The 24,560-nt window shown below is 45.3% G+C and overlaps 1 protein-coding gene across 1 annotated transcript in view; it reads left to right on the forward strand.

The window, feature by feature from the left end:
* Positions 1-24,560, forward strand: part of herc2 (HECT and RLD domain containing E3 ubiquitin protein ligase 2) — a 341,136-nt gene that overhangs the window by 58,957 nt on the left and 257,619 nt on the right. Inside the window, exons 16-25 of the mRNA XM_055943959.1 lie at positions 5,626-5,819; positions 7,349-7,549; positions 7,731-7,959; positions 8,505-8,629; positions 17,822-18,000; positions 18,503-18,687; positions 19,881-20,036; positions 20,309-20,494; positions 23,765-23,935; positions 24,156-24,259. Coding sequence (XP_055799934.1) covers positions 5,626-5,819; positions 7,349-7,549; positions 7,731-7,959; positions 8,505-8,629; positions 17,822-18,000; positions 18,503-18,687; positions 19,881-20,036; positions 20,309-20,494; positions 23,765-23,935; positions 24,156-24,259 — 1,730 coding nt within the window. The remainder of the gene's footprint in view (positions 1-5,625; positions 5,820-7,348; positions 7,550-7,730; positions 7,960-8,504; positions 8,630-17,821; positions 18,001-18,502; positions 18,688-19,880; positions 20,037-20,308; positions 20,495-23,764; positions 23,936-24,155; positions 24,260-24,560) is intronic.

Here is a 24,560-nt window from a genome sequence, read left to right on the forward strand (position 1 = left end):
TTCAGCCACAAGAGCATTAGTGAGGTTGAGCACTGATGTTGGGTGATTAGGCCTGACTCACAGTCGGTGTTCCAATTCATCCCAAAGGTGTTCGATGGGGTTGAGGTCAAGGCTCTGTGCAGGCCAGTCAAGTTCTTCAACACTGATCTCAACAACATTTCTGTATGGACCTCGCTTTGTGCATGGGGGCATTGTCATGCTGAAACAGGAAAGGGCCTTCCCCAAACTGTTGCCACAAAGTTGGAAGCACAGAATCATCTAGAATGTCAATGTAAGCTGTAGCGTTAAGATTTCCCTTCACTGGAACTACTGGGCCCGAACCATGAAAAACTGCCCCAGACCATTATTCCTCCTCCACCAAACTTTACAGTTGGCACTATTCATTGGGGCAGGAAGCGTTCTCCTGGCATCTGCCAAAATAAGATTCGTCCGTCAGACTGACAGATGGTGAAGCTCAATAAAGTTTGACTACATTTTCAGGCGACTACCACCTACACTTAGACGTGACAGACTGTAGTTAATACCATGGACTGTAGTTAATACCATAGACTGTAGTTAATACCATAGACTGTAGTTAATACCATAGACTGTAGTTAATACCATAGACTGTAGTTAATACCATAGACTGTAGTTAATACCATGGACTGTAGTTAATACCATAGACTGTAGTTAATACCATAGACTGTAGTTAATACCATAGACTGTAGTTAATACCATAGACTGTAGTTAATACCATAGACTGTAGTTAATACCATGGACTGTAGTTAATACCATAGACTGTAGTTAATACCATAGACTGTAGTTAATACCATAGACTACCACCTACACTTAGACGTGACAGACTGTAGTTAATACCATGGACTGTAGTTAATACCATAGACTGTAGTTAATACCATAGACTGTAGTTAATACCATAGACTACCACCTACACTTAGACGTGACAGACTGTAGTTAATACCATGGACTGTAGTTAATACCATAGACTGTCACCTACACTTAGACATGACAGACTGTAGTTAATACCATAGACTGTAGTTAATACCATAGACTGTAGTTAATACCATAGACTGTAGTTAATACCATAGACTGTAGTTAATACCATAGACTGTAGTTAATACCATAGACTGTAGTTAATACCATGGACTGTAGTTAATACCATGGACTGTCGTTAATACCATGGACTGTAGTTAATACCATGGACTGTAGTTAATACCATGGACTGTAGTTAATACCATGGACTGTCGTTAATACCATGGACTGTAGTTAATACCATGGACTGTAGTTAATACCACAGACTGTAGTTAATACCATAGACTGTAGTTAATACCATAGACTATCACCTACACTTAGACATGACAGACTGTAGTTAATACCATAGACTACCACCTACACTTAGACATGACAGACTGTAGTTAATACCATAGACTGTAGTTAATACCACAGACTGTAGTTAATACCATAGACTGTAGTTAATACCATAGACTATCACCTACACTTAGACGTGACAGACTGTAGTTAATACCATAGACTATCACCTACACTTAGACATGACAGACTGTAGTTAATACCATAGACTGTAGTTAATACCATAGACTGTAGTTAATACCATAGACTGTAGTTAATACCATAGACTGTAGTTAATACCATGGACTCTAGTTAATACCATGGACTGTAGTTAATACCATAGACTGTAGTTAATACCATAGACTGTAGTTAATACCATGGACTCTAGTTAATACCATGGACTGTAGTTAATACCATGGACTGTAGTTAATATCATGGACTGTAGTTAGTACCATGGACTGTAGTTAATACCATGGACTGTAGTTAATACCATAGACTATCACCTACACTTAGACATGACAGACTGTAGTTAATACCATAGACTGTAGTTAATACCATAGACTGTAGTTAATACCATAGACTACCACCTACACTTAGACATGACAGACTAGTTAATACCATAGACTGTAGTTAATACCATAGACTGTAGTTAATACCACAGACTGTAGTTAATACCATAGACTGTAGTTAATACCATAGACTGTAGTTAATACCATAGACTGTAGTTAATACCATAGACTGTAGTTAATACCATAGACTGTAGTTAATACCATAGACTGTAGTTAATACCATAGACTGTAGTTAATACCATAGACTGTCACCTACACTTAGACATGACAGACTGTAGTTAATACCATGGACTGTAGTTAATACCATAGACTGTCACCTACACTTAGACATGACAGACTGTAGTTAATACCATAGACTGTAGTTAATACCATAGACTGTAGTTAATACCATAGACTATCACCTACACTTAGACATGACAGACTGTAGTTAATACCATAGACTGTAGTTAATACCATAGACTGTAGTTAATACCATAGACTGTAGTTAATACCATAGACTGTAGTTAATACCATAGACTGTAGTTAATACCATAGACTACCACCTACACTTAGACATGACAGACTGTAGTTAATACCATAGACTGTAGTTAATACCATAGACTGTAGTTAATACCACAGACTGTAGTTAATACCACAGACTGTAGTTAATACCATAGACTGTAGTTAATACCATAGACTGTAGTTAATACCATAGACTATCACCTACACTTAGACATGACAGACTGTAGTTAATACCATATACTGTAGTTAATACCATAGACTGTAGTTAATACCATAGACTGTAGTTAATACCATAGACTATCACCTACACTTAGACATGACAGACTGTAGTTAATACCATATACTGTAGTTAATACCATAGACTGTAGTTAATACCATAGACTGTAGTTAATACCATAGACTATCACCTACACTTAGACATGACAGACTGTAGTTAATACCATAGACTGTAGTTAATACCATAGACTGTAGTTAATACCATAGACTGTAGTTAATACCATAGACTGTAGTTAATACCATAGACTACCACCTACACTTAGACATGACAGACTGTAGTTAATACCATGGACTGTAGTTAATACCATGGACTGTAGTTAATACCATAGACTGTAGTTAATACCACAGACTGTAGTTAATACCACAGACTGTAGTTAATACCACAGACTGTAGTTAATACCATAGACTGTAGTTAATACCACAGACTGTAGTTAATACCATAGACTGTAGTTAATACCATAGACTGTAGTTAATACCATAGACTGTAGTTAATACCATAGACTGTAGTTAATACCATAGACTGTCACCTACACTTAGACATGACAGACTGTAGTTAATACCATGGACTGTAGTTAATACCATAGACTGTCACCTACACTTAGACATGACAGACTGTAGTTAATACCATAGACTGTAGTTAATACCATAGACTGTAGTTAATACCATAGACTGTAGTTAATACCATGGACTGTAGTTAATACCATGGACTGTAGTTAATACCATAGACTGTAGTTAATACCATAGACTGTAGTTAATACCATAGACTATCACCTACACTTAGACATGACAGACTGTAGTTAATACCATGGACTGTAGTTAATACCATAGACTGTAGTTAATACCATAGACTACCACCTACACTTAGACATGACAGACTGTAGTTAATACCATGGACTGTAGTTAATACCATAGACTGTCACCTACACTTAGACATGACAGACTGTAGTTAATACCATAGACTATCACCTACACTTTGACATGACAGACTAGTTAATACCATAGACTGTAGTTAATACCATAGACTGTAGTTAATACCACATACTGTAGTTAATACCACAGACTGTAGTTAATACCATAGACTATCACCTACACTTAGACATGACAGACTGTAGTTAATACCATAGACTATCACCTACACTTAGACATGACAGACTGTAGTTAATACCATATACTGTAGTTAATACCATAGACTGTAGTTAATACCATAGACTGTAGTTAATACCATAGACTATCACCTACACTTAGACATGACAGACTGTAGTTAATACCATAGACTGTAGTTAATACCATAGACTGTAGTTAATACCATAGACTGTAGTTAATACCATAGACTGTAGTTAATACCATAGACTGTAGTTAATACCATAGACTGTAGTTAATACCATAGACTACCACCTACACTTAGACATGACAGACTGTAGTTAATACCATAGACTGTAGTTAATACCATGGACTGTAGTTAATACCATAGACTGTAGTTAATACCATAGACTGTAGTTAATACCACAGACTGTAGTTAATACCACAGACTGTAGTTAATACCACAGACTGTAGTTAATACCATAGACTGTAGTTAATACCATAGACTGTAGTTAATACCACAGACTGTAGTTAATACCATAGACTGTAGTTAATACCACAGACTGTAGTTAATACCACAGACTGTAGTTAATACCATAGACTGTAGTTAATACCATAGACTGTAGTTAATACCATAGACTGTAGTTAATACCATAGACTGTAGTTAATACCATAGACTGTCACCTACACTTAGATATGACAGACTGTAGTTAATACCATGGACTGTAGTTAATACCATAGACTGTCACCTACACTTAGACATGACAGACTGTAGTTAATACCATAGACTGTAGTTAATACCATAGACTGTAGTTAATACCATAGACTGTAGTTAATACCATGGACTGTAGTTAATACCATGGACTGTAGTTAATACCATGGACTGTAGTTAATACCATGGACTGTAGTTAATACCATGGACTGTAGTTAATACCATAGACTGTAGTTAATACCATAGACTATCACCTACACTTAGACATGACAGACTGTAGTTAATACCATAGACTGTAGTTAATACCATGGACTGTAGTTAATACCATGGACTGTAGTTAATACCATAGACTGTAGTTAATACCATAGACTGTAGTTAATACCATAGACTGTAGTTAATACCATAGACTATCACCTACACTTAGACATGACAGACTGTAGTTAATACCATGGACTGTAGTTAATACCATAGACTGTAGTTAATACCATAGACTGTAGTTAATACCATAGACTGTAGTTAATACCATAGACTGTAGTTAATACCATAGACTGTAGTTAATACCATGGACTGTAGTTAATACCATAGACTGTCACCTACACTTAGACATGACAGACTGTAGTTAATACCATGGACTGTAGTTAATACCATAGACTGTAGTTAATACCATAGACTGTAGTTAATACCATAGACTGTAGTTAATACCATAGACTGTAGTTAATACCATAGACTGTAGTTAATACCATAGACTGTAGTTAATACCATAGACTGTAGTTAATACCATGGACTGTAGTTAATACCATAGACTGTAGTTAATACCATAGACTGTAGTTAATACCATAGACTGTAGTTAATACCATGGACTGTAGTTAATACCATAGACTGTAGTTAATACCATAGACTGTAGTTAATACCATAGACTGTAGTTAATACCATAGACTGTAGTTAATACCATAGACTGTAGTTAATACCATGGACTGTAGTTAATACCATAGACTATCACCTACACTTATGTTTTCCCATACAGAATAATCTAGTGTTTTTCTGGATTTCTGGAAACAATGTGAACTTCCGTCACATTTTATAGGAATTGTAGTGATATAGAGGGACTCTTAGTATTCCTGTCTCTTTGTCCTTTACCTCTAGGGAAGAACGTGGTGGACGTGGCGGTCGGCTCCACTCACTGTCTGGCTCTGACTGATGAAGGAGAGGTCTACAGCTGGGGCAGCAACGACAAGCTCCAGCACTTTGATACGCTGTTCTCCAACAAGAAGCAGCCCAAGGCTCTGCCAGGCCTCAACTCCAAACACATAGTGGGCGTCTCCTGTGGGCCAGGACAGGTGAGAGAGTTCAGGTGTCTTTCACCAGCGGAATAATGTAAGGTTTAGGTATATAGAAACTACAAAGGATAACCTTTGCTGTTAAGCTGGGATGGACAACTTGGATGGGGGATGGGGCAACACTTGGATGGGGCAACACTTGGATGGGGCAACACTTGGATGGGGCAACACTTGGATGGGGCAACACTTGGATGGGGCAACACTTGGATGGGGCAACACTTGGATGGGGCAACACTTGGATGGGGCAACACTTGGATGGGGCAACACTTGGATGGGGCAACACTTGGATGGGGCAACACTTGGATGGGGCAACACTTGGATGGGGCAACACTTGGATGGGGCAACACTTGGATGGGGCAACACTTGGATGGGGCAACACTGGGATGGGGCAACACTGGGATGGGGCAACACTGGGATGGGGCAACACTTGGATGGGGCAACACTTGGATGGGGCAACACTTGGATGGGGCAACACTTGGATGGGGCAACACTTGGATGGGGCAACACTTGGATGGGGCAACACTTTGATGGGGCAACACTTTGATGGGGCAACACTTGGATGGGGGATGGGGCAACACTGGGATGGGGCAACACTTGGATGGGGCAACACTTGGATGGGGCAACACTTGGATGGGGCAACACTTGGATGGGGCAACACTTGGATGGGGGATGGGGCAACACTTGGATGGGGGATGGGGCAACACTTGGATGGGGCATGGGGCAACACTTGGATGGGGGATGGGGCCACACTTGGATGGGGGATGGGGCAACACTTGGATGGGGCATGGGGCAACACTTGGATGGGGCATGGGGCAACACTTGGATGGGGCAACACTATGATGGGGCAACACTTGGATGGGGGATGGGGCAACACTTGGATGGGGCAACACTTGGATGGGGGGTGGGGCAACACTTGGATGGGGCAACACTTGGATGGGGGATGGGGCAACACTTGGATGGGGCAACACTTGGATGGGGGATGGGGCAACACTTGGATGGGGCATGGGGCAACACTTGGATGGGGGATGGGGCCACACTTGGATGGGGGATGGGGCAACACTTGGATGGGGCATGGGGCAACACTTGGATGGGGCATGGGGCAACACTTGGATGGGGCAACACTATGATGGGGCAACACTTGGATGGGGGGTGGGGCAACACTTGGATGGGGGATGGGGCAACACTTGGATGGGGCAACACTTGGATGGGGGGTGGGGCAACACTTGGATGGGGCAACACTTGGATGGGGGATGGGGCAACACTTGGATGGGGCAACACTTGGATGGGGGATGGGGCAACACTTGGATGGGGGATGGGGCAACACTTAGATGGGGGATGGGGTAACACTTGGATGGGGGATGGGGCAACACTTAGATGGGGGATGGGGTAACACTTGGATGGGGCAACACTTGGATGGGGCAACGCTTCCTCCTGTTCTGTGGGGCAGCGCGTGCCCTTCTAGTATCTGTCCATTGTGTTAATGGGTGACACTGACCCCTGTCTGCTTTCTGCTGGTCTTGTGTCTGTAGAGCTTTGCGTGGTCGTCCTGCTCAGAGTGGTCTGTGGGGCAGCGCGTGCCCTTCGTAGTGGACGTGTGCCCTGTGACCTTTGAGCAGCTGGATCTGCTCTTGCGGCAGGTGAGCGAGGGCATGGACGGCTCTTCCGATTGGCCCCCGCCGCAAGAGAAGGAGTGCATGGTGGTCGCCTCCCTTAACCTGCTCAGGCTTCAGGTAAGGAGGCTTTTTACTCGGCGCTTCTACAACACTACAAGATGAGGTTCATGTCTTTATAGACTGTTCCGGATGACTTGATGTGTCTGATATATGAAAATTGTCTTTTAGAAGGTGTTTCAAATGGTTTTCTACAAACTTGAGAATGTGTAGTCTGATTTATTTTTTGTCTTGTCCCTAGCTCCATGCAGCCATCAGTAACCAGATGGACCCTGAGGAGTTGGGTCTGGGGCTGGGCAGCGGGCTGCTCAACAACCTGAAACAGACCGTAGTGACGCTAGCCTCCAACGCCGGCGTCCTCAACACCATCCAATCAGCTGCCCAGGCCGTGCTCCAGAGTGGCTGGTCAGTGCTGCTCCCTACTGCGGAGGAGAGGGCCAGGGCACTGTCCTCGCTACTACCCAACACCGGTCAGTTCTCCTCTTAGCAGACACTATTATCGAATAACAACTTAATGTATAGCGCATTTTTAGTGTGTTTTGAGTTGCTCAGTGGTTTGTCTCTCTGTCCTCAGTATTTTAGTGTGTTTTGAGTTGCTCGGTGGTTTGTCTCTCTGTCCTCAGTGTTTTAGTGTGTTTTGAGTTGCTCGGTGGTTTGTCTCTCTGTCCTCAGTATTTTAGTGTGTTTTGAGTTGCTCGGTGGTTTGTCTCTCTGTCCTCAGTATTTTAGTGTGTTTTGAGTTGCTCGGTGGTTTGTCTCTCTGTCCTCAGTGTTTTAGTGTGTTTTGAGTTGCTCGGTGGTTTGTCTCTCTGTCCTCAGTATTTTAGTGTGTTTTGAGTTGCTCGGTGGTTTGTCTCTCTGTCCTCAGTATTTTAGTGTGTTTTGAGTTGCTCGGTGGTTTGTCTCTCTGTCCTCAGTGTTTTAGTGTGTTTTGAGTTGCTCGGTGGTTTGTCTCTCTGTCCTCAGTATTTTAGTGTGTTTTGAGTTGCTCGGTGGTTTGTCTCTCTGTCTTCAGCATCTGGTAACGAGATGAGCGTCAGTCCTGGACGTCGCTTCATGATCGACCTGTTGGTCAGCAGTCTGATGGCGGACGGAGGGCTGGAGTCTGCTCTCAATGCAGCCATCACAGCTGAGCTACAGGTCAGTGTGTTTAATGCTCTCAATGCAGCCATCACAGCTGAGCTACAGGTCAGTGTGTTAATGCTCTCAATGCAGCCATCACAGCTGAGCTACAGGTCAGTGTGTTTAATGCAACCATCACAGCTGAGCTACAGGTCAGTGTGTTTAATGCAGCCATCACAGCTGAGCTACAGGTCAGTGTGTTTAATGCTCTCAATGCAGCCGTCACAGCTGAGCTACAGGTCAGTGTGTTTAATGCTCTCAATGCAGCCATCACAGCTGAGCTACAGGTCAGTGTGTTTAATGCAGCCGTCACAGCTGAGCTACAGGTCAGTGTGTTTAATGCTCTCAATGTAGCCATCACAGCTGAGCTACAGGTCAGTGTGTTTAATGCTCTCAATGCAGCCATCACAGCTGAGCTACAGGTCAGTGTGTTTAATGCAGCCGTCACAGCTGAGCTACAGGTCACTGTGTTTACTGCTCTCAATGCAGCCGTCACAGCTGAGCTACAGGTCACTGTGTTTACTGCTCTCAATGCAGCCGTCACAGCTGAGCTACAGGTCGATGTGTTTAATGCAGCCATCACAGCTGAGCTACAGGTCAGTGTGTTTAATGCAGCCATCACAGCTGAGCTACAGGTCAGTGTGTTTAATGCAGCCATCACAGCTGAGCTACAGGTCAGTGTGTTTAATGCTCTCAATGCAGCCATCACAGCTGAGCTACAGGTCAGTGTGTTTACTGCTCTCAATGCAGCCATCACAGCTGAGCTACAGGTCAGTGTGTTTAATGTTCTCAATGCAGCCGTCACAGCTGAGCTACAGGTCAGTGTGTTTAATGCTCTCAATGCAGCCGTCACAGCTGAGCTACAGGTCAGTGTGTTTAATGCTCTCAATGCAGCCGTCACAGCTGAGCTACAGGTCAGTGTGTTTAATGCTCTCAATGCAGCCGTCACAGCTGAGCTACAGGTCAGTGTGTTTAATGCTCTCAATGCAGCCGTCACAGCGGAGCTACAGGTCAGTGTGTTTAATGCAGCCATCACAGCTGAGCTACAGGTCAGTGTGTTTAATGCTCTCAATGCAGCCATCACAGCTGAGCTACAGGTCAGTGTGTTTAATGCTCTCAATGCAGCCGTCACAGCTGAGCTACAGGTCAGTGTGTTTAATGCTCTCAATGCAGCCATCACAGCTGAGCTACAGGTCAGTGTGTTTAATGCTCTCAATGTAGCCATCACAGCTGAGCTACAGGTCAGTGTGTTTAATGCTCTCAATGCAGCCATCACAGCTGAGCTACAGGTCAGTGTGTTTAATGCTCTCAATGCAGCCGTCACAGCTGAGCTACAGGTCAGTGTGTTTAATGCAGCCATCACAGCTGAGCTACAGGTCAGTGTGTTTAATGCAGCCATCACAGCTGAGCTACAGGTCAGTGTGTTTACTGCTCTCAATGCAGCCATCACAGCTGAGCTACAGGTCAGTGTGTTTAATGCAGCCATCACAGCTGAGCTACAGGTCAGTGTGTTTAATGCTCTCAATGCAGCCATCACAGCTGAGCTACAGGTCACTGTGTTTACTTCTCTCAATGCAGCCATCACAGCTGAGCTACAGGTCAGTGTGTTTAATGCAGCCATCACAGCTGAGCTACAGGTCAGTGTGTTTACTGCTCTCAATGCAGCCATCACAGCTGAGCTACAGGTCAGTGTGTTTAATGCTCTCAATGCAGCCATCACAGCTGAGCTACAGGTCAGTGTGTTTAATGCAGCCGTCACAGCTGAGCTACAGGTCAGTGTGTTTACTGCTCTCAATGCAGCCATCACAGCTGAGCTACAGGTCAGTGTGTTTAATGTTCTCAATGCAGCCGTCACAGCTGAGCTACAGGTCAGTGTGTTTAATGCTCTCAATGCAGCCATCACAGCTGAGCTACAGGTCAGTGTGTTTAATGCAGCCATCACAGCTGAGCTACAGGTCAGTGTGTTTAATGCTCTCAATGCAGCCGTCACAGCTGAGCTACAGGTCAGTGTGTTTAATGCTCTCAATGCAGCCGTCACAGCTGAGCTACAGGTCAGTGTGTTTAATGCTCTCAATGCAGCCGTCACAGCTGAGCTACAGGTCAGTGTGTTTAATGCTCTCAATGCAGCCGTCACAGCGGAGCTACAGGTCAGTGTGTTTAATGCAGCCATCACAGCTGAGCTACAGGTCAGTGTGTTTAATGCTCTCAATGCAGCCGTCACAGCTGAGCTACAGGTCAGTGTGTTTAATGCTCTCAATGCAGCCATCACAGCTGAGCTACAGGTCAGTGTGTTTAATGCTCTCAATGTAGCCATCACAGCTGAGCTACAGGTCAGTGTGTTTAATGCTCTCAATGCAGCCATCACAGCTGAGCTACAGGTCAGTGTGTTTAATGCTCTCAATGCAGCCATCACAGCTGAGCTACAGGTCAGTGTGTTTAATGCTCTCAATGCAGCCATCACAGCTGAGCTACAGGTCAGTGTGTTTAATGCTCTCAATGCAGCCATCACAGCTGAGCTACAGGTCAGTGTGTTTACTGCTCTCAATGCAGCCATCACAGCTGAGCTACAGGTCAGTGTGTTTAATGCAGCCATCACAGCTGAGCTACAGGTCAGTGTGTTTACTGCTCTCAATGCAGCCATCACAGCTGAGCTACAGGTCAGTGTGTTTAATGCTCTCAATGTAGCCATCACAGCTGAGCTACAGGTCAGTGTATTTAATGCAGCCGTCACAGCTGAGCTACAGGTCAGTGTTTTTAATGCTCTCAATGCAGCCATCACAGCTGAGCTACAGGTCAGTGTGTTTAATGCTCTCAATGCAGCCATCACAGCTGAGCTACAGGTCAGTGTGTTTAATGCAGCCGTCACAGCTGAGCTACAGGTCAGTGTGTTTAATGCAGCCGTCACAGCTGAGCTACAGGTCAGTGTGTTTACTTCTCTCAATGCAGCCATCACAGCTGAGCTACAGGTCAGTGTGTTTAATGCTCTCAATGCAGCCGTCACAGCTGAGCTACAGGTCAGTGTGTTTACTGCTCTCAATGCAGCCATCACAGCTGAGCTACAGGTCAGTGTGTTTACTGCTCTCAATGCAGCCATCACAGCAGAGCTACAGGTCAGTGTGTTTAATGCTCTCAATGTAGCCATCACAGCTGAGCTACAGGTCAGTGTATTTAATGCAGCCGTCACAGCTGAGCTACAGGTCAGTGTTTTTAATGCTCTCAATGCAGCCATCACAGCTGAGCTACAGGTCAGTGTGTTTAATGCTCTCAATGCAGCCGTCACAGCTGAGCTACAGGTCAGTGTGTTTAATGCTCTCAATGCAGCCATCACAGCTGAGCTACAGGTCAGTGTGTTTAATGCTCTCAATGCAGCCATCACAGCTGAGCTACAGGTCAGTGTGTTTAATGCTCTCAATGCAGCCATCACAGCTGAGCTACAGGTCAGTGTGTTTAATGCAGCCGTCACAGCTGAGCTACAGGTCAGTGTGTTTAATGCTCTCAATGCAGCCGTCACAGCTGAGCTACAGGTCAGTGTGTTTAATGCTCTCAATGCAGCCATCACAGCTGAGCTACAGGTCAGTGTGTTTAATGCAGCCATCACAGCTGAGCTACAGGTCAGTGTGTTTAATGCTCTCAATGCAGCCATCACAGCGGAGCTACAGGTCAGTGTGTTTAATGCTCTCAATGTAGCCATCACAGCTGAGCTACAGGTCAGTGTATTTAATGCAGCCGTCACAGCTGAGCTACAGGTCAGTGTGTTTAATGCTCTCAATGCAGCCATCACAGCTGAGCTACAGGTCAGTGTGTTTAATGCTCTCAATGCAGCCGTCACAGCTGAGCTACAGGTCAGTGTGTTTAATGCAGCCGTCACAGCTGAGCTACAGGTCAGTGTGTTTAATGCTCTCAATGCAGCCATCACAGCTGAGCTACAGGTCAGTGTGTTTAATGCAGCCATCACAGCTGAGCTACAGGTCAGTGTGTTTACTTCTCTCAATGCAGCCATCACAGCTGAGCTACAGGTCAGTGTGTTTAATGCTCTCAATGCAGCCGTCACAGCTGAGCTACAGGTCAGTGTGTTTAATGCTCTCAATGCAGCCATCACAGCTGAGCTACAGGTCAGTGTGTTTAATGCAGCCGTCACAGCTGAGGTACAGGTCAGTGTGTTTAATGTTCTCAATGCAGCCGTCACAGCTGAGCTACAGGTCAGTGTGTTTAATGCTCTCAATGCAGCCGTCACAGCTGAGCTACAGGTCAGTGTGTTTAATGCTCTCAATGCAGCCGTCACAGCTGAGCTACAGGTCAGTGTGTTTAATGCTCTCAATGCAGCCGTCACAGCGGAGCTACAGGTCAGTGTGTTTAATGCAGCCATCACAGCTGAGCTACAGGTCAGTGTGTTTAATGCTCTCAATGCAGCCATCACAGCTGAGCTACAGGTCAGTGTGTTTAATGCTCTCAATGCAGCCGTCACAGCTGAGCTACAGGTCAGTGTGTTTAATGCTCTCAATGCAGCCATCACAGCTGAGCTACAGGTCAGTGTGTTTAATGCTCTCAATGTAGCCATCACAGCTGAGCTACAGGTCAGTGTGTTTAATGCTCTCAATGCAGCCATCACAGCTGAGCTACAGGTCAGTGTGTTTAATGCTCTCAATGCAGCCGTCACAGCTGAGCTACAGGTCAGTGTGTTTAATGCAGCCATCACAGCTGAGCTACAGGTCAGTGTGTTTACTGCTCTCAATGCAGCCATCACAGCTGAGCTACAGGTCAGTGTGTTTAATGCAGCCATCACAGCTGAGCTACAGGTCAGTGTGTTTAATGCTCTCAATGCAGCCATCACAGCTGAGCTACAGGTCACTGTGTTTACTTCTTTCAATGCAGCCATCACAGCTGAGCTACAGGTCAGTGTGTTTAATGCAGCCATCACAGCTGAGCTACAGGTCAGTGTGTTTACTGCTCTCAATGCAGCCATCACAGCTGAGCTACAGGTCAGTGTGTTTAATGCTCTCAATGCAGCCATCACAGCTGAGCTACAGGTCAGTGTGTTTAATGCAGCCGTCACAGCTGAGCTACAGGTCAGTGTGTTTACTGCTCTCAATGCAGCCATCACAGCTGAGCTACAGGTCAGTGTGTTTAATGTTCTCAATGCAGCCGTCACAGCTGAGCTACAGGTCAGTGTGTTTAATGCTCTCAATGCAGCCATCACAGCTGAGCTACAGGTCAGTGTGTTTAATGCAGCCATCACAGCTGAGCTACAGGTCAGTGTGTTTAATGCTCTCAATGCAGCCGTCACAGCTGAGCTACAGGTCAGTGTGTTTAATGCTCTCAATGCAGCCGTCACAGCTGAGCTACAGGTCAGTGTGTTTAATGCTCTCAATGCAGCCGTCACAGCTGAGCTACAGGTCAGTGTGTTTAATGCTCTCAATGCAGCCGTCACAGCGGAGCTACAGGTCAGTGTGTTTAATGCAGCCATCACAGCTGAGCTACAGGTCAGTGTGTTTAATGCTCTCAATGCAGCCGTCACAGCTGAGCTACAGGTCAGTGTGTTTAATGCTCTCAATGCAGCCATCACAGCTGAGCTACAGGTCAGTGTGTTTAATGCTCTCAATGTAGCCATCACAGCTGAGCTACAGGTCAGTGTGTTTAATGCTCTCAATGCAGCCATCACAGCTGAGCTACAGGTCAGTGTGTTTAATGCTCTCAATGCAGCCATCACAGCTGAGCTACAGGTCAGTGTGTTTAATGCTCTCAATGCAGCCATCACAGCTGAGCTACAGGTCAGTGTGTTTAATGCTCTCAATGCAGCCATCACAGCTGAGCTACAGGTCAGTGTGTTTACTGCTCTCAATGCAGCCATCACAGCTGAGCTACAGGTCAGTGTGTTTAATGCAGCCATCACAGCTGAGCTACAGGTCAGTGTGTTTACTGCTCTCAATGCAGCCATCACAGCTGAGCTACAGGTCAGTGTGTTTAATGCTCTCAATGTAGCCATCACAGCTGAGCTACAGGTCAGTGTATTTAATGCAGCCGTCACAGCTGAGCTACAGGTCAGTGTTTTTAATGCTCTCAATGCAGCCATCACAGCTGAGCTACAGGTCAGTGTGTTTAATGCTCTCAATGCAGCCATCACAGCTGAGCTACAGGTCAGTGTGTTTAATGCAGCCGTCACAGCTGAGCTACAGGTCAGTGTGTTTAATGCAGCCGTCACAGCTGAGCTACAGGTCAGTGTGTTTACTTCTCTCAATGCAGCCATCACAGCTGAGCTACAGGTCAGTGTGTTTAATGCTCTCAATGCAGCCGTCACAGCTGAGCTACAGGTCAGTGTGTTTACTGCTCTCAATGCAGCCATCACAGCTGAGCTACAGGTCAGTGTGTTTACTGCTCTCAATGCAGCCATCACAGCAGAGCTACAGGTCAGTGTGTTTAATGCTCTCAATGTAGCCATCACAGCTGAGCTACAGGTCAGTGTATTTAATGCAGCCGTCACAGCTGAGCTACAGGTCAGTGTTTTTAATGCTCTCAATGCAGCCATCACAGCTGAGCTACAGGTCAGTGTGTTTAATGCTCTCAATGCAGCCGTCACAGCTGAGCTACAGGTCAGTGTGTTTAATGCTCTCAATGCAGCCATCACAGCTGAGCTACAGGTCAGTGTGTTTAATGCTCTCAATGCAGCCATCACAGCTGAGCTACAGGTCAGTGTGTTTAATGCTCTCAATGCAGCCATCACAGCTGAGCTACAGGTCAGTGTGTTTAATGCAGCCGTCACAGCTGAGCTACAGGTCAGTGTGTTTAATGCTCTCAATGCAGCCGTCACAGCTGAGCTACAGGTCAGTGTGTTTAATGCTCTCAATGCAGCCATCACAGCTGAGCTACAGGTCAGTGTGTTTAATGCAGCCATCACAGCTGAGCTACAGGTCAGTGTGTTTAATGCTCTCAATGCAGCCATCACAGCGGAGCTACAGGTCAGTGTGTTTAATGCTCTCAATGTAGCCATCACAGCTGAGCTACAGGTCAGTGTATTTAATGCAGCCGTCACAGCTGAGCTACAGGTCAGTGTGTTTAATGCTCTCAATGCAGCCATCACAGCTGAGCTACAGGTCAGTGTGTTTAATGCTCTCAATGCAGCCGTCACAGCTGAGCTACAGGTCAGTGTGTTTAATGCAGCCGTCACAGCTGAGCTACAGGTCAGTGTGTTTAATGCTCTCAATGCAGCCATCACAGCTGAGCTACAGGTCAGTGTGTTTAATGCAGCCATCACAGCTGAGCTACAGGTCAGTGTGTTTACTTCTCTCAATGCAGCCATCACAGCTGAGCTACAGGTCAGTGTGTTTAATGCTCTCAATGCAGCCGTCACAGCTGAGCTACAGGTCAGTGTGTTTAATGCTCTCAATGCAGCCATCACAGCTGAGCTACAGGTCAGTGTGTTTAATGCAGCCGTCACAGCTGAGGTACAGGTCAGTGTGTTTAATGTTCTCAATGCAGCCGTCACAGCTGAGCTACAGGTCAGTGTGTTTAATGCTCTCAATGCAGCCGTCACAGCTGAGCTACAGGTCAGTGTGTTTACTGCTCTCAATGTAGCCATCGTTTGGCAGGTATTATAGCTGTGAGTCTTTCCGGGTAAGTCTCTAAGAGCTTACCCAGACTAGGCCACTCAGGAACATTCAATGTCGTCTTGGTAACTAACTCCGGTATAGATTTGGACTTGTGTTTTAGGTTATTGTCCTGCTGAAAGGTGAATTCATCTCCCAGTGTCTGTTGGAAAGCATGCTGAATGAACCAGGTTTCCCTCTAGGATTTTTCCTGTGCTTAGTTCTATTCTGTTTATTTTTATCCTAAACTCCTCAGTCCTTAACGATGACAAGCATACCCATAACATGATACAGCCACCACTATGCTTGACAATATGAAAAGTGATACTCAGTGATGTTGGATTTGCTCCAAACATAACACTTTGAATTCAGAACAAAACGTTAATTTCTTTATTTTATTTTTTTAAACTTTAGCGCCTTTTAAGTTGCAAACAGGATGTATTATGTTTGGAAAAAAAGGTTTTCCGTTAATTTCTTTGCTACATTTTTTTTTTTTTTTTACTTTAGCGCCTTGTTGCAAACAGGATGCATGTTTTGGAATATTTGTATTCTGTACAGGCTCCTCCTTGTTCTTTGTGGACCTTACAGATAATTGTATGTGGGGGGTACAGAGATCATATTAAACACTATTATTGCACACAGAGTGATGAGTCCATGAAACTTATTACGTGACTCGTTAAAAACATTTTTACTACTGAATTTATTTAGGCCATAACAAAGGGGTTTAATACTTATTTACTCAAAAGACATTTCAGCTTTTCATTTTTTATTAAGTTGTAAAAATGTCTAAAAACATAATTCTACTTTGACGTTGTGGGTTATTGTGTGTGTGTGTAGGCCAGTGACACGAAATCTACATTTAATAAATGTAAACTTCTGTCTGTAAACACAACACAATGTGTAAATAGTCAACAGGTGTGAATCAGGCACTGTACAGTAAGTTTCCCGTGTGGCTCAGTTGGTAGAGCATGGCGCCTGCAACGCCAGGGTTGTGGGTTCAATTCCCACGGGGGGAACCAGGATGAATATGTATGAACTTTCCAATTTGTAAGTCGCTCTGGATAAGAGCGTCTGCTAAATGACTTAAATGTAAATGTAATCAGGCACTGTACAGTAAGTTTATGCAAGGCCAACAAAAAATGGCATGATTCAATTATGGAAAAGTTGTGACCTTTCTAGTGTACACGTAGGATTCAATACTTATTTAATACTTAGGATGTAATACCTACTTGCTGCAACAAGTAATTTATTCTCCAACATGTACTGATGATAACAGATACAGTCAGATCCAATGTTGACAACCTTGATAAAGATGATAAAAATACTATAAAAAAGTTCTACTTCATCATTAATCATTTTGGACCTGATTGTACATTCAAATCTCTTTACTCTCCAATTGTTACAAATTCTATGAAATTGTAATGTATGTCTTTTTGTCTCCGTATGCGTTTTACAAATCCTAAAGTTGATTTTAGATTTGTAATGATCTGTTATCCACTAGGACACTCCTCAGTCCTTAACGATGACAAGCATACCCATAACATGATACAGCCACCACTATGCTTGACAATATGAGAAGTGATACTCAGTGATGTTCGATTTCTAATTCTAATGATCTGTTATCCACTAGGACATCGAGGCGAGGAAGGATGTCCAGAAAGAGAAGGACGTGGATGAGCAGGAGGTCAACGTCTCCACCATGCTGCGCTGCCGTACCACCCTGGACAAAGACCTCATCAACACCGGGATATACGAGTCCGCTGGGAAACAGAGTCTGCCCCTGGTCCAGCTCGTACAGCAGCTGCTGAGGTGGGTAGTTCACACTAGGACTGAGTTGTACATTTTGGGGGAGGGATCAGAATCTACAACGTTTAAATCAAAACAAATCAAGTTTATTTTATATAGCCCTTCGTACATCAGCTAATATCTCGAAGTGCTGTACAGAAACCCAGCCTTAAAATAAAATATAACCCCACCCACTTTGCCAAAGCATAGCCCCCACACCACTAGAGGGATATCTTCAACCACCAACTTACCATCCTGAGACAAGGCCGAGTATAGCCCACAAAGATCTCCGCCACGGCACAACCCAAGGGGGGGGGGGCGCCAACCCAGACAGGAAGATCACGTTTACCCTGACAAGCACCAGCCTGCCTGTATTGAGGAACAACAACTGTTATTTATCCAGAAGAACTTTATACTTTATGGGTGTCCCACATATAGTAGTCAACCTCGCGGTGTTGTACATCTCTCCAAATGGGGGTGAATAATGTAGAGAATGAACTTAAAGGTTTGGTTTTGAATCCCTCAGGAACATAGCCTCCCAGACCGTCGGCAGACTGAAGGACGCGGCCAGGAGGATCGCTAGCGGTGTAGACGCGGAGCACGTCAGTAAAGAGCGCTCTGCCTCCTTGGACCTGCTGCTACGCTTCCAGAGGCTGCTGGTCAGCAAACTCTACCTGGGGGTCAACGGCACCGAAAACACCAACGGACACAGTGAGTCATCACACTCCTCATTAGGGAACGTTTTAAACGTTCAAGCTACATTTTGTATTCTTAACTTTAAGAAAAAATCCCAAACAGAAAAACTTTTTTGTTTTTTAGTTTTTCACACAAAATGTACATCACAGTGCAATTATCACAAAACACGTGCTTTGCTGTGTACATGTGTCTGCTCAATCGGTCAGAAACAGACTCCATGAGGGCGGTATGAGGGCCCGACGTCCACAGGTGGGGTTTGTGCTTACAGCCCAACACCGTGCAGGACGTTTGGCATTTGCCAGAGAACACCAAGATTGGCAAATTCGCCACTGGCGCCCTGTGCTCTTCACAGATGAAAGCAGGTTCACACTGAGCACATGTGAAAGACGTGACAGAGTCTGGAGACGCCGTGGAGAACGTTCTGCTGCCTGCAACATCCTCCAGCATGACCGGTTTGGCGATGGGTCAGTCATGGTGTGGGGTGGCATTTCTTTATGGGGCCGCACAGCCCTCCATGGGCTCGCCAGAGGTAGCCTGACTGCCATTAGGTACCGAGATGAGATCCTCAGACCCTTTGTGAGACCATATGCAGACACATGCACATTTGTGGCCTGCTGGAGGTCATTTTGCAGGGCTCTGGCAGTGCACCTCCTTGCACTAAGGCGGAGGTAGCGGTCCTGCTGCTGGGTTGTTGCCCTCCTACGGCCTCCTCCACGTCTCCTGATGTACTGGCCTGTCTCCTTGTAGCGCCTCCATGCTCTGGACACTACGCTGACAGACACAGCAAACCTTTTTGCCACAGCTCGCATTGATGTGCCATCCTGGATGAACTGCACTACCTGAGCCACTTGTGTGGGTTGTAGACTCCGTCTCATGCTACCACTAGAGTGAAAGCACCGCCAGCATTCAAAAGTGACCAAAACATCAGCCAGGAAGCATAGGAACTGAGAAGTGGTCTGTGGTCACCACCTGCAGAATCACTCCTGTTTTGGGGGGTGTCTTGCTAATTGCCTATAATTTCCACCTTTTGTCTATTCCATTTGCACAACAGCATGTGAAATTTATTGTCAATCAGTGTTGTTTCCTAAGTGGACAGTTTGATTTCACAGAAGTGTGATTGACTTGGAGTTACATTGTGTTGTTTAAGTGTTCCCTTTATGTTTTTGAGCAGTGTATATATATATATTGCCAATATTTCCTTCCTGCAGACCCAGAGCTGCTGGGTGTGGGGTCCCTGTTGAAGAAGTACATCGCCCTACTGTGTACTCACATCGGAGACATCCTCCCTGTGGCGACCAGCATTGCCTTCACCGGACACCGACACTTTAATGAAGTGTCCCGGGTCATCGAGGGTGACCTCACTGGTTAGTATTACTCTGATTAATCTAAATCTGCTGTACTCAGACCAGGGTTTGGATCAATTCCATTCCAATTCAGGAATGAAACTGAAATTCCAGATCCTTCCAATTCAGGAATGAAACTGAAATTCCAGATCCTTCCAATTTAGGAATGAAACTGAAATTCCAGATCATTCCAATTTGATCAACCCTGACTCATACCTGTTTTTGAGGCAGTATGATGTGAGAATGTCATATACCCAGATGAATAAGGATCTGTTTTTCGTGTTGGCCTGTAGGTGTTCTCCTCCCCGAGCTGGTGGTGTCCATCGTGTTGCTGCTGACCATGGACGCTGGCCTGATGCAGGAGACTGGCTCCATCCCTCTGCTGGCTGGACTGCTGGAACATCTGGACCGTTTCAACCATCTGGCGCCTGGACACGAGAGGGACGACAACGAAGACCTGGCCTGGCCCGGCATCATGGGTACAGAGCCCCCTGGGAGATGGGAGGAGGGGGGGGGGGGGGGGGTCAGGGGTACAGAGCCTCCTGGGGGAGGGGAGAGGGGGGGTCAGGGGTACAGAGCCTCCTGGGAGAGGGGGGGTCAGGGGTACAGAGCCTCCTGGGAGAGGGGGGGTCAGGGGTACAGAGCCTCCTGGGGGATGGGAGAGGGGGGGTCAGGGATAAAGAGCCTCCTGGGGGAGGGGATGGGAGAGGGGGGGGTCAGGGGTACAGAGCCTCCTGGGGGAGGGGAGGAGGGAGGGGGGGTCAGGGGTACAGAGCCTCCTGGGGGATGGGATGGGAGAGGGGGGGGTCAGGGATAAAGAGCCCCCGGTGGGAGGGGATGGGAGAGGGGGGGGTCAGGGATAAAGAGCCTCCTGGGGGAGGGGATGGGAGAGGGGGGGGGTCAGGGGTACAGAGCCTCCTGGGGGAGGGGATGGGAGAGGGGGGGGTCAGGGATAAAGAGCCTCCTGGGGGAGGGGATGGGAGAGGGGGGGGTCAGGGGTACAGAGCCTCCTGGGGGAGGGGAGGAGGGAGGGGGGGTCAGGGGTACAGGACCAGAAGTGCATGGAGTGTTGAAGAGTGGGGAATGAAGAGTGGGGAATGACTGGTGAATTTAAGCCTAGACTGGAGCATTTGGTAGGTTACATGTGGAGTGTTTCAGTATGTTAGAATGTAACTAGTTGTGGGTTAGTTGTGGTTAGAATGTAACTAGTTGTGGGTTAGTGGTTAGTTGTGGTTAGAATGTAACTAGTTGTGGGTTAGTGGTTAGTTGTGGTTAGAATGTAACTAGTGTGTGTGGTGGGTTAGTTGTGGTTAGAATGTAACTAGTTGTGTGAGGTGGGTTAGTTGTGGTTAGAATGTAACTAGTGTGTGTGGTGGGTTAGTGGTTAGTTGTGGTTAGAATGTAACTAGTTGTGTGAGCTGGGTTAGTGGTTAGTTGTGGTTAGAATGTAACTAGTTGTGGGTTAGTGGTTAGTTGTGGTTAGAATGTAACTAGTTGTGGGTTAGTGGTTAGAATGTAACTAGTTGTGGGTTAGTGGTTAGTTGTGGTTAGAATGTAACTAGTTGTGGGTTAGTTGTGGTTAGAATGTAACTAGTTGTGGGTTAGTGGTGGTTAGAATGTAACTAGTGTGTGTGGTGGGTTAGTTGTGGCTAGAATGTAACTAGTTGTGTGAGGTGGGTTAGTGGTTAGTTGTGGTTAGAATGTAACTAGTTGTGTGAGGTAGGTTAGTGGTTAGTTGTGGTTAGAATGTAACTAGTTGTGGGTTAGTGGTTAGTTGTGGTTAGAATGTAACTAGTTGTGGGTTAGTGGTTAGTTGTGGTTAGAATGTAACTAGTTGTGGGTTAGTGGTTAGTTGTGGCTAGAATGTAACTAGTTGTGGGTTAGTGGTTAGTTGTGGTTAGAATGTAACTAGTTGTGGGTTAGTGGTTAGTTGTGGTTAGAATGTAACTAGTTGTGGGTTAGTGGTTAGTTGTGGTTAGAATGTAACTAGTTGTGGGTTAGTGGTGGTTAGAATGTAACTAGTGTGTGTGGTGGGTTAGTTGTGGCTAGAATGTAACTAGTTGTGTGAGCTGGGTTAGTGGTTAGTTGTGGTTAGAATGTAACTAGTTGTGGGTTAGTGGTTAGTTGTGGCTAGAATGTAACTAGTGTGTGTGGTGGGTTAGTGGTTAGTTGTGGTTAGAATGTAACTAGTTGTGTGAGCTGGGTTAGTGGTTAGTTGTGGTTAGAATGTAACTAGTTGTGGGTTAGTGGTTAGTTGTGGTTAGAATGTAACTAGTTGTGTGAGGTGGGTTAGTTGTGGTTAGAATGTAACTAGTGTGTGTGGTGGGTTAGTGGTTAGTTGTGGTTAGAATGTAACTAGTTTTGGGTTAGTGGTTAATTGTGGCTAGAATGTAACTAGTTGTGTGAGGTGGGTTAGTTGTGGTTAGAATGTAACTAGTTGTGGGTTAGTGGTTAGAATGTAACTAGTTGTGGGTTAGTGGTTAGTTGTGGTTAGAATGTAACTAGTGTGTGTGGTGGGTTAGTTGTGGCTAGAATGTAACTAGTTGTGTGTGGTGGGTTAGTTGTGGTTAGAATGTAACTAGTTGTGGGTTAGTGGTTAGTTGTGGCTAGAATGTAACTAGTGTGTGTGGTGGGTTAGTTGTGGTTAGAATGTAACTAGTTGTGTGTGGTGGGTTAGTTGTGGTTAGAATGTAACTAGTTGTGGGTTAGTGGTTAGTTGTGGTTAGAATGTAACTAGTTTTGGGTTAGTGGTTAGTTGTGGTTAGAATGTAACTAGTGTGTGTGGTGGGTTAGTTGTGGCTAGAATGTAACTAGTTGTGTGGTGGGTTAGTGGTTAGTTGTGGTTAGAATGTAACTAGTTGTGGGTTAGTAGTTAGTTGTGGTTAGAATGTAACTAGTTGTGGGTTAGTTGTGGTTAGAATGTAACTAGTTGTGGGTTAGTTGTGGTTAGAATGTAACTAGTTGTGGTTAGAATGTAACTAGTTGTGTGAGCTGGGTTAGTTGTGGTTAGAATGTAACTAGTTGTGGGTTAGTGGTTAGTTGTGGTTAGAATGTAACTAGTTGTGTGTTAGTGGTTAGTTGTGGCTAGAATGTAACTAGTTGTGTGAGCTGGGTTAGTAGTTAGTTGTGGTTAGAATGTAACTAGTTGTGTGTGGTGGGTTAGTGGTTGTGGTTAGAATGTAACTAGTTGTGGGTTAGTTGTGGTTAGAATGTAACTAGTTGTGTGTGGTGGGTTAGTGGTTAGTTGTGGTTAGAATGTAACTAGTTGTGGGTTAGTTGTGGTTAGAATGTAACTAGTTGTGGGTTAGTGGTGGTTAGAATGTAACTAGTGTGTGTGGTGTGTTAGTTGTGGTTAGAATGTAACTAGTTGTGGGTTAGTGGTGGTTAGAATGTAACTAGTGGTGTGGGGTGGGTTAGTTGTGGTTAGAATGTAACTAGTTGTGGGTTAGTGGTGGTTAGAATGTAACTAGTTGTGTGTGGTGGGTTAGTTGTGGTTAGAATGTAACTAGTTGTGTGAGCTGGGTTAGTGGTTAGTTGTGGTTAGAATGTAACTAGTTGTGTGAGCTGGGTTAGTGGTGGTTAGAATGTAACTAGTTGTGGGTTAGTGGTGGTTAGAATGTAACTAGTTGTGGGTTAGTGGTTAGTTGTGGTTAGAATGTAACTAGTTGTGGGTTAGTGGTGGTTAGAATGTAACTAGTTGTGGGTTAGTGGTGGTTAGAATGTAACTAGTGGTGTGTCTGCTGCGGCAGGCTCGTTCTTCACAGGGCTGAGCTCTAAGAACAACGAGGAGATGTCTCTGATCCGCAAGGCCGACCTGGAGAACCACAACAAAGATGGCGGCTTCTGGACCGTCATCGACGGGAAAGTCTACGACATTAAAGACTTCCAGGCCCAGTCGCTCACTGGGAACAGCATCCTGGGTAGGTTGAACTACCAACTCTCTCTTTCTGACTGCTGTGTTGTTGAAGTATTGTGATCGACTGAGGTCCTTTTGGAACTGTAGAACGCATATTTTATGGTTTAGAGTTGTCTTTTACCAATCAGTTCATTCTATACTTATTTAATGACGTTTCATTTTGACTGATGTCATTTATTCTTTCGATGTGTGTTGGGGTGTAACCTCCTCCCCCTCCTTTATAGCCCAGTTTACAGGAGAAGACCCCGTTGTGGCGTTGGAAGCAGCCCTGCAGTTTGAAGACACCAGGGTGTCTATGCAGGCTTTCTGTGTTGGACAGTACAGAGAGGTGTGTAGCAATGTCACGTTCTTCCTTCAGAGCTGTTAGACTTCTCACTGTTCTTCTTTGTCTTTGATTAGTGTTGCAACACGTTTTGAATAGTCTTCCAAAAGTCTCAGAATAGTCCCCGAACAAGTATTGAACATCGAAATAATCTCGGAGCGGTCTCAGAAAAGTTTTTTTTTTTAACGGTATATCTGTTCCCTGTGTCCTCTCTCCGTTCCCCGTGTCCTCTCTCCGTTCCCCGTGTCCTCTCTCCGTTCCCCGTGTCCTCTCTCCGTTCCCCGTGTCCTCTCTCCGTTCCCCGTGT

This window comes from Salvelinus fontinalis, chromosome 14 (genome assembly GCF_029448725.1).
Source record: "Salvelinus fontinalis isolate EN_2023a chromosome 14, ASM2944872v1, whole genome shotgun sequence".
NCBI classification, from domain to species: Eukaryota; Metazoa; Chordata; class Actinopteri; order Salmoniformes; family Salmonidae; genus Salvelinus; species Salvelinus fontinalis.